Source organism: Gadus chalcogrammus, chromosome 5, assembly GCF_026213295.1.
Source record: "Gadus chalcogrammus isolate NIFS_2021 chromosome 5, NIFS_Gcha_1.0, whole genome shotgun sequence".
Classification (NCBI taxonomy): domain Eukaryota; kingdom Metazoa; phylum Chordata; class Actinopteri; order Gadiformes; family Gadidae; genus Gadus; species Gadus chalcogrammus.
Window position 1 is genome coordinate 20,842,713 of NC_079416.1, and position 9,498 is coordinate 20,852,210.

Here is a 9,498-nt window from a genome sequence, read left to right on the forward strand (position 1 = left end):
ATAGGAGAGTCCTCTCTTAAGAGAGTCATCTTATAGGAGAGTCCTCTCTTAAGAGAGTCATCTTATAGGAGAGTCCTCTCTTAAGAGAGTCATCTTATAGGAGAGTCCTCTCTTAAGAGAGTCATCTTATAGGAGAGTCCTCTCTTAAGAGTCATCTTATAGGAGAGTCCTCTCTTAAGAGTCATCTTATAGGAGAGTCCTCTCTTAAGAGCGTCATCTTATAGGAGAGTCCTCTCTTAAGAGAGTCATCTTATAGGAGAGTCCTCTCTTAAGAGAGTCATCTTATAGGAGAGTCCTCTTCCAAGAGAGTCCTCGTTTAAGAGAGTCATATGGTCCTGTTTCTTCTCCTCACCAGAAGGCTAGCCTAATCTCCTCCACCTCCTCTCCTCATCTGTCTGGACCGACCAACCTCTTGCCCCCCACCCGGGTCCCCCCCACCCCTGACCCCCATCCGGTCGCACGCTTTGGCAGAGTCTCCCTCGGGTGTCGTGGGGGGGGGGGGGGGGAAGACAGCGAGTGAGGACCAGAGCTGTGGGCTGTTTGAAGCACACACAGTGACCCGTCGCACTGGTCTCTGTTAGGTCCCCCAACCGCCCCCGGGACCCCAACCCCCCCCCCCCCCCCCCCCCCCCCCCCCCCCGGTCACACAGATCCCTGATAATCCCTCCACTTATTTGTTTGGTTAGCCGACTGAGTCCTGCTGATACCCCCTCCACCCCCAGCCTGTTCCACCACCCCCACCTCTGCTACAATGTCTTACTATCGATACTTCCTCCTCCCACTCTTACTGCCATGTCGTACTAAGCCCCCCGTCGCTGCTGTGAACACACCACCACCACTCTGACCACCACTCCATCCTCCTCCACCTCTTCACCTCCACCTCAACACCTACGACCACCACCACCACCACCACCACCACCTCCTCCACCATCGTCACCACCACTGCCACCTGCCTCACCACCACCACCACCAGCACCACCAGCACCAGCACCACCAGCACCAGCATCACCTCCTCCACCATCGTCACCACCACCATCACCTCCACCACCACCACCACCACCCCCATCACCACCACCACCACCACCACCACCACCACCATCACCTCCACCACCACCACCACCACCATCACCTCCACCACCCCCACCACCACCACCACCACCATCACCTCCACCACCACCACCACCACCCCCATCACCACCACCACCACCACCACCACCACCACCATCACCTCCACCACCACCACCACCACCATCACCTCCACCACCCCCACCACCACCACCACCACCATCACCTCCACCACCACCACCACCACGTGGTGTCTCTGGTTGTAAACAGTTTCCTGTTTCTTTATTGGACAGATTTACAGGGATGTGTGTGTTCAGCCAATCACCACTGAGGATCCTTTTATGGCAGATGGATGAGAGGCTTGTCTTGTTTTGTTTATTTAAACACGGACTCAGGGTTAGGTTATACTGATACACTTTAAGTGAAATACTAATATCCTTTAAGTTAAACACTGATTGTCTTTTAGGTAAATACTACTCTTTAAGGTAAATACTTATACTCTTTCAGTTAAATACTGATACTCTCAGTTAAATACTGATACTCTAAATGAAATAGTGATGCACTTTGAGTTAAATACTGACACTCCTCAGTTAAATACTGAAACTCTTTGAATTAAATTATACTCTTTTAGTTAAATACAATTCTTCTTTAATCCCATGTGGGAAATGGATGAGCTACATTATTCCTTAGTTATTTAGAGTAAGTGAATGTTATTTTGTATGGATTTTTGTGCTGTCTCCAGTATGTAGAGGTCGATTATTGACTTTTTTGTGGTTGTTTTGTGTTGTGAGGGTTAAGAACAGTAGATCGAGTCAACAGTAGTCTCAAAAATATATATTTCCGAATATATCATCAAAATATACAAGCATAGGTCCTTCATTTCATGGGAGACCCAATAAACAATTTCAAGTACAAAATGTTAAATATAAAACTATACATCTATTAAATTATTAGTGAAGAAGTGGACGTATATCTATGTCTTCGGTCTATACACAAGAGTCCCTCCGTGCTATCAGCAGTGGTCGATGAAGTCGTCCGACACATCGATGTCAACGTCGGACGGGCACGAGCAATCGCCTTCCTCGTCCCCGTGACCCTGGGAGCCCGGGCTAGAGGCGCGCGGCGGGGGCGCGGCCAGCCCCAGCTTCGCGAGCTTGGCCTGCTGCTGCTCGAGACTCTGCTTGCGCCACTTGATGCGTCGGTTCTGGAACCAGACCTTCACCTTGAGGAGGAAGAGGAGGAGAAAACTAACGTTAGGATCACGAGTTTTAACGAGTAATAATTCGTTTATTTTCTGTAGTTATGACCGGAATCAATTCGGTGGATTTGAATGCGGACAATTCTGCGTTTTCACGACGGTTTTGCCTTTATTTGATTATTCAAATTAAGGTAATTCAAATAAATGGATGAATAGTGCATCTTGTGGTTAGGGCAAGTGGGGGTGTTTACCTGGGCCTCGGTGAGCTGCAGGTTCGACGCCAGGACGAACCGCTCCGAGCCGACCATGTACTGCTGGCGCGCGAACTCCTTCTCCAGCCGGGACAGCTGCTCGTTGGTGAAGCTAGTGCGCATGCGTTTGGACTTTCCTCCCTTGGTCTTGAACGAGTGGATTCCGTGACCTTTAGATGGCGAGTCTATGGGGAGAAGAAGAGAAAGGGCTGAGTATTAAGGTGTCTGGAACCAAGTCTGCACTATCTCCATCTAATTTCTACGCGTTTACTTGACGTTGTCAAAACGTGGGTACTCTGTATTATTTATGTTACGGTAGGCCTATATATACCTTGTGCGTAAAATCCCCCATGGCATGACGACGGGAAGGAGAAGGGCGGGCAGCAGTAGACGTTGTACCCAGGCGGCTGCGGGTGGAGCAGGCCGGGGGAGTACAGGTACGCCGCGGGGGGCATCTGAAGGCCCGGGTGTCCCGCGAGCGGCGGAAGGGGGGCGGCCGTCTGTTGGTATTTTAGTCCGCGTGGGGTGACGCTGCTCGGCCGCTCGTGGCCCCGGTCCGCGGGCAGGGCGAGCAACGCGTCGATGGTGAAAGACTTCCCGCTGGAAGGCTTGTTGAGATGGTACAGCGGTGCCGATGCGTAATTACGCACGGCGCACGGGTGAACTTCCGTCTGCCTGACGGGTGCGTGCATGATCATGGAGTCCGATTAAAAAGTAAGTCACCCCAAAAAAATAAGTGATCCGTGGTCCGCGAGGTGGATGTTTCTCCGAGGTGAGCGGGGGTGGAGTGCCTTCTCCGAGTGAGGAGGCTCTACTTATAGCGAGGCCGGCCGGCCGGGGGCGGGGTGGGCTCCCACCCCCCGCTGCGCTGTTGTCTTCCTAAGCACCAGATGAGAGGAGCGAACATCACGACAATCGAGCCAATTAATTGACAAGCTGGGACTGTCAAACATCCTCCCCTTTGAATGACAAGGCGTTTGAAGCGCGGGGGGGGAGGAGTGAGTGTGTGTGTGTGTGTGTGTGTGTGTGTGTGTGTGTGTGTGTGTGTGTGTGTGTGTGTGTGTGTGTGTGTGTGTGTGTGTGTGTGTGTGTGTGTGTGTGTGTGTGTGTGTGTGTGAGAGAGAGAATGGTGGTGGTGGGGGGGGGGGGGGTTAGTGGGCTAACAAATTCTTGCATGGATCTTAAGTCCGAATGTAATCATTACCGCTGCGCCAGCCTTGATGTTCCCGGATCATCTTACTCGACCCCTTTTAAGTCCGCCACGGCTCGGTCCAGCAAAACCAGTCTCGGACCTCCAACAGAGCCCCCTAGGGCCGGGTAACACACCTCTCCATTAAAGGGGTTGTGTTTTTGACAAATCAGGATGATCCGATCTGTGCTCAGAACTCATCACAACGTTATCCAACAAAGATGATTCGTGTCTTTATAAAATATTTTTTTTGCGGGGGGGGGGTTACGAAGTGTGCGTTTTAACAGCGCGGGTGTCGCTCCGTTAACGCGTCTCGAGAGCCTCGCGTTACGGAGGCGTCAGATCCAGCAGTTTGGGGTGTGGAGAGAGAGATTGGGGCTACTGGTTCTACCTCTCTCTCGCTCTTTCAATTCAATTCAATTCAAAAAAGCTTTTTTGCATAAGGAATAAACATTAACATAGCCAAAGCAGGGGAACCATAAACAGGTGAAAGTAAAAAAACGTTAAATGCGAAATATATATATAGGCCTACATAGCCCTAAGAACTCAATATATGCAAAGGTATTAAAATCTCATATAAACAGATAAACTAAAGTTAGACTCTAAATAAACAGTATTTACAATATAGGACGTGCAATAGTGCAATCATTGTGTAGAAACTGAATCTAGGGGATGAGTCTGTTTATGGGGAGTTTGAGGTCCTTTTCTCATCATAACAGGTGATGAATCTCTCTCTTTCTCCCCTCTCCCTTTCTCTCTCTCTCTCCCCCCCCCCCCGTCTCTCTCTCTCTCTCTCTCTCTCTCTCTCTCTCTCTCTCTCTCTCTCTCTCTCTCTCTCTCTCTCTCTCCGGTAATCCAGGTGAGTCCACTAATCTACTATCTCGGGCTCTGAAAGCGCTGCCACGTCGCGCGGAATGCTGCCGTGTCGCCGCCTCACTCGCGCACAAACAATGCTCGGTGTTTTGTATTATTTAATTGGTTCCACTTCCACTCCGTGCGCGCGGGAGGATTTCCGATAGTGACTGGAGGTTAAGGGATGCCAGGAGTGACAGATGAAACGTCTTTGGTTTTCTTACACCGCGTGAAGACAATGCGTGAGCGCCTTTCAACCGGGATTAGGGTCCCGCTCTGCAAACGTCTCCCGCGTCGTTCGGAGACGCGGCGACTGAAGTCACTGTTAAACACACTGTTTAACATCGGGCCTTAGCGCGAGCCCCTTTGACCTAGGCTGACACCAGCACGTCTAATGAAGAGGGCAAACACAGCCTCTCTCTCTCTCTCTCTCTCTCTCTCTCTCTCTCTCTCTCTCTCTCTCTCTCTCTCTCTCTCTCTCTCTCTCTCTCTCTCTCTCTCTCTCTCTCTCTCTCTCTCTCTCTCTCTCTCTCTCTCTCTCTCTCTCTCTCTCTCTCTCTCTCTCTCTCTCTCTCTCCGCACAGACCACCCAGCCTAGCCCCCTGCATTTGTGGTCGTGTATTTCACAACCTCGAGAGAGAAAAAAGACAAGTGGGGGCCATTGTAAAAAAAAAAGAAGAAGTAAATTGTCATTGCCATTCAAACACCGCGTGCACCCGCGCGCCGAAACACGCACGTCCCCGGCACATCTGGATCCCATGACGTGCATGGAGACAAACCAACGTACATCAACACGTCTTTACGCGTGATTCTCTGGATCCTCGCGCGGGGCCGCGGTGTTAGCCGGAGCAGGGTGTGTATTGGGCCCAGACGGGTATAGGAATACACTCGCCATTGTTCCCGGCTGCTCCTTTCATAGTCATGGCCTTAAAGAGGAGCTGGGTGAAGGAGCCATTGGGTAAGTATGTATGGGCCATTCTCTCTAATGGTCCCTGGGTCAATGGACCTGAAACGGCCCCTTCCACACTGCCTGCTCAGACCGCGAAGAGAGTTTACTACGAAGTCAAAGTCAATGAGGTCGGATTTAAAAGTTCGGTTCGTTATTTCAAACGGCTTAAAACAATGTTTTGAATAATTAGATATGATGACATGGCATGGGCATGGCACGGTTTGAGCATTATAATATTTTCTCAAAGTTTCTCAAAGTTGTTATTCATCAAATTAACTTTGTAACTATATGAACCAATGAACCAATTTGGACGACAACATATTTATTAAGAAATATAAATATAAACATTATCCCAGAGGCCCACGCGGCAACGCTCGTCCCCAACGCCATGTGTTCCCCATGGAACTAGCTCTCCATTAAAACTTTATTAACAGTCCCTGTGTTTCGACAACACTGCGTTTTATCCGAGGGTCCCTCTAAGCCTGTCCAGGGTTGAGGGGGAACCACCGCTCGCTCACCCAATCAGGGTTCAGCTTAGATCGGGGCGCCACGACGGCCTCTTGGGGTAACCTCGTATCGAGAGAGAGAGAGAGAGAGAGAGAGAGAGAGAGAGAGAGAGAGAGAGAGAGAGAGGTGTTGTTCATGGGCGAGGGGCGACTCTTCACACGTGATCCCGCGGGACAAAGACAGAAACAGAAACCCTATCATAGTTATGATCATTGAGCTGACACAGGGGCCACTTCTGTCACCCCGTCGACACATTTTACAGGCTCTGTCCTCCGGGGCCCCCACGCCTGCTTGGGGCCCTCACGCACCCCTCAGTTAATGAGTTAATGGGGCCCTTGAGAAAACGGGCCTGGGTGAGGGAGGGGCTCCGTTCTCACCTTGATGCAGGTTCCGGGGGGGGGGGGGGGGCATTATGTGGTAACGAAGCTTGGGAACCAGGCCCTCACCTTGACTGTGAACTGTCTTCCTCAGAGGAAGAGCAGGTAGGGCCCATACTGGTGTCACCCAGCTGACCGACCCCCGGTCTACAGCCTCAGCAGACACAATTCTGGGGAATTCAGACCTGGAGCAGGTAGGGGTTAGACAGTGAAGAGACAGGTCATTAAGGAGCAGGTAGGGGTTGGACGTCACAGAGACAGGTCATTAAGGAGCAGGTAGGGGTTAGACAGTACAGAGACAGGTCATTAAGGAGCAGGTAGGGGTTAGACAGTACAGAGACAGGTCATTAAGGAGCAGGTAGGGGTTAGACAGTACAGATACAGGTCATTAAGGAGCAGGTAGGGGTTAGACAGTACAGATACAGGTCATTAAGGAGCAGGTAGGGGTTAGACAGTACAGAGACAGGTCATTAAGGAGCAGGTAGGGGTTAGACAGTACAGAGACAGGTCATTAAGGAGCAGGTAGGGGTTAGACAGTACAGAGACAGGTCATTAAGGAGCAGGTAGGGGTTAGACAGTACAGAGACAGGTCATTAAGGAGCAGGTAGGGGTTAGACAGTACAGAGACAGGTCATTAAGGAGCAGGTAGGGGTTAGACAGTACAGAGACAGGTCATTAAGGAGCAGGTAGGGGTTAGACAGTACAGAGACAGGCCATTAAGGAGCAGGTAGGGGTTAGACAGTACACAGACACGACGTGTCTGTGTACTGTCTAACCCCTACCTGCTCCTTAATGACCCGTCCTCTTTGAGACGCTGTTGATTCAATATAATATTGAATCGGGCGGTGAGAAGGTGAGAATGGACGTCTAACGACATGCTGAACTTGTCCAGGCAAGACCTGGAGTTGTCCTGCTCCTCACTCCTAGTAGAGATGGAGGAAGGCCCAGATGAGATGCTCTGTATTCATGTGTTCATACCGTTAAGGGGAGCTAGTGATGTAGACATGAGAGTGGCCCGCTATGAAGGGGTCAGAGAAACGTTTGGGGCCGTAGCTCTTCTGTTGTGAGCTCTTGATCAGCTCTTTATGTCCTGGCACTTAATGTACGCCTTTATTGTTTGTCGTACTTAGTTATATTACTTTGTTGTTGTAGCATCTTACCCTTGCTATTTTTGTTATATCAGGGGAATGGGTTAACCTAGGGATTGTTGGTGCTGGGCACTTAGTTCTATGAACATCATTACTGAACCAACAGCGATATATGGTTTCTCTTTCTTCTGACAAATGTACTCATTGTGAGTCGCTTTGGATAAAAGCGTCTGCCAAATGCCCTGAATGTAAATGTACATGTAACTCTTCAAGGGATGTGTCAGGACTGATTCTATCCAGGCTCTTCTGGGTTATTGATAATTCAGACTCTCTGTATGCAGACCAATCTAAACCAAAAGAAACAAGTCCGATAGGTCTTGAAACGGACATGTGTGAAGACCTTCTCATAACCATAAAGAACGCACTATCATTAGCCTTGCATGCAAATGGTCCGGACCATTCACCTTCATTTAGCATTTAGCACGTCATTTAGCATACAAAGGGGGACATTATTCCAGATGTTTTACTTAATAAAACCCAGGGAGAAAACTTGGGGGACGAGAAAGAGTGACCAGCCTGTGCAACGCTCGCTCCAACCCCAATACCCCTTACCTCTTATCTACCGCTTAGAGGGGAGATTTCTTTAAGCTACCGGTCCGCGGGCTGAGCTAGCGGCCACGCGTGACCTCATACACATGAAACCCCCTCATTAGCCGAAGGCCCCCGGCCACCGCGGGGGGGCGAGCATAGTAGCAGAGGTGCTCGCTATGCAGATGCTGTGTGTGTTTAACCATTAGCATGTGTGATAGCTCTAAAAGGAGCCCCCTGAACGGCCCCAGCTAGCTTCCCCCCGTTAGCATTGACGCCGCCGCTCTTGAATAGCTACTGTGGCTACGCTACTGGCCCGCGGCCGCCGGGGCGGGTCATTACCACGTTAATGAGGGATTAGCCCGCTCTTCCCGACCGTCGGGCTGGCTAACTGACGGTCGTCATCGTTGTGCGCGGCGGGGACCGCTCCGGTGTGTATTGTGTCTGTCTGGCCTCGCTCTCTCTCTCTCTCTCTCTCTCTCTCTCTCTCTCTCTCTCTCTCTCTCTCTCTCTCTCTCTCTCTCCCGCCCCTGCTCAGCCAACCAACCCTGGGACCCCCTTCCAGGACGGGTCAGACAGGCCTGCTGCCCCCCCCACCCACACACTCCCAGGACTCCCTGGCAGGGTTCAGACCCCCGTCCTCTAAGAGCAGGATGACCCTTACCTGCCCCTAAAGGACATGGATTCACTGTCCAACCCCTACCTGCTCCTTAACGACCTGTCTCTGTACTGTCTAACCCCTAGCTGCTCCTTAATGACCCGTCTCTGTACTGTCTAACCCCTACCTGCTCCTTAATGACCCGTCTCTGTACTGTCTAACCCCTACCTGCTCCTTAATGACCCGTCTCTGTACTGTCTAACCCCTACCTGCTCCTTAATGACCCGTCTCTGTACTGTCTAACCCCTACCTGCTCCTTAAGGACATGTCTCTGTACTGTCTAACCCCTACCTGCTCCTTAATGACCTGTCTCTGTACTGTCTAACCCCTACCTGCTCCTTAATGACCTGTCTCTGTACTGTCTAACCCCTACCTGCTCCTTAATGACCTGTCTCTGTACTGTCTAACCCCTACCTGCTCCTTAATGACCTGTCTCTGTACTGTCTAACCCCTACCTGCTCCTTAATGACCGGTCTCTGTACTGTCTAACCCCTACCTGCTCCTTAATGACCCGTCTCTGTACTGTCCAACCCCTACCTGCTCCTTAATGACCTGTCTCTGTACTGTCTAACCCCTACCTGCTCCTTAATGACCTGTCTCTGTACTGTCTAACCCCTACCTGCTCCTTAATGACCTGTCTCTGTACTGTCTAACCCCTACCTGCTCCTTAATGACCTGTCTCTGTACTGTCTAACCCCTACCTGCTCCTTAATGACCTGTCTCTGTACCCGCCTCTCTGATGGAAATGGGAACTTGAGTGTGAATGGAGTAAAGGG

General features: G+C 50.8%; 1 protein-coding gene across 1 annotated transcript; it reads right to left on the reverse strand.

The window, feature by feature from the left end:
- Positions 1 to 2,077: 2,077 nt before the first annotated feature.
- noto (notochord homeobox) lies at positions 2,078 to 3,212 on the reverse strand. Its single transcript, XM_056589783.1, has 3 exons — positions 2,846 to 3,212; positions 2,515 to 2,699; positions 2,078 to 2,287 (listed from the first exon to the last, which is right to left on the reverse strand). The coding sequence occupies exons 1-3, from the start codon at positions 3,210 to 3,212 to the stop codon at positions 2,078 to 2,080; spliced, it is 762 nt and encodes a 253-aa protein (XP_056445758.1).
- Positions 3,213 to 9,498: the final 6,286 nt, after the last annotated feature.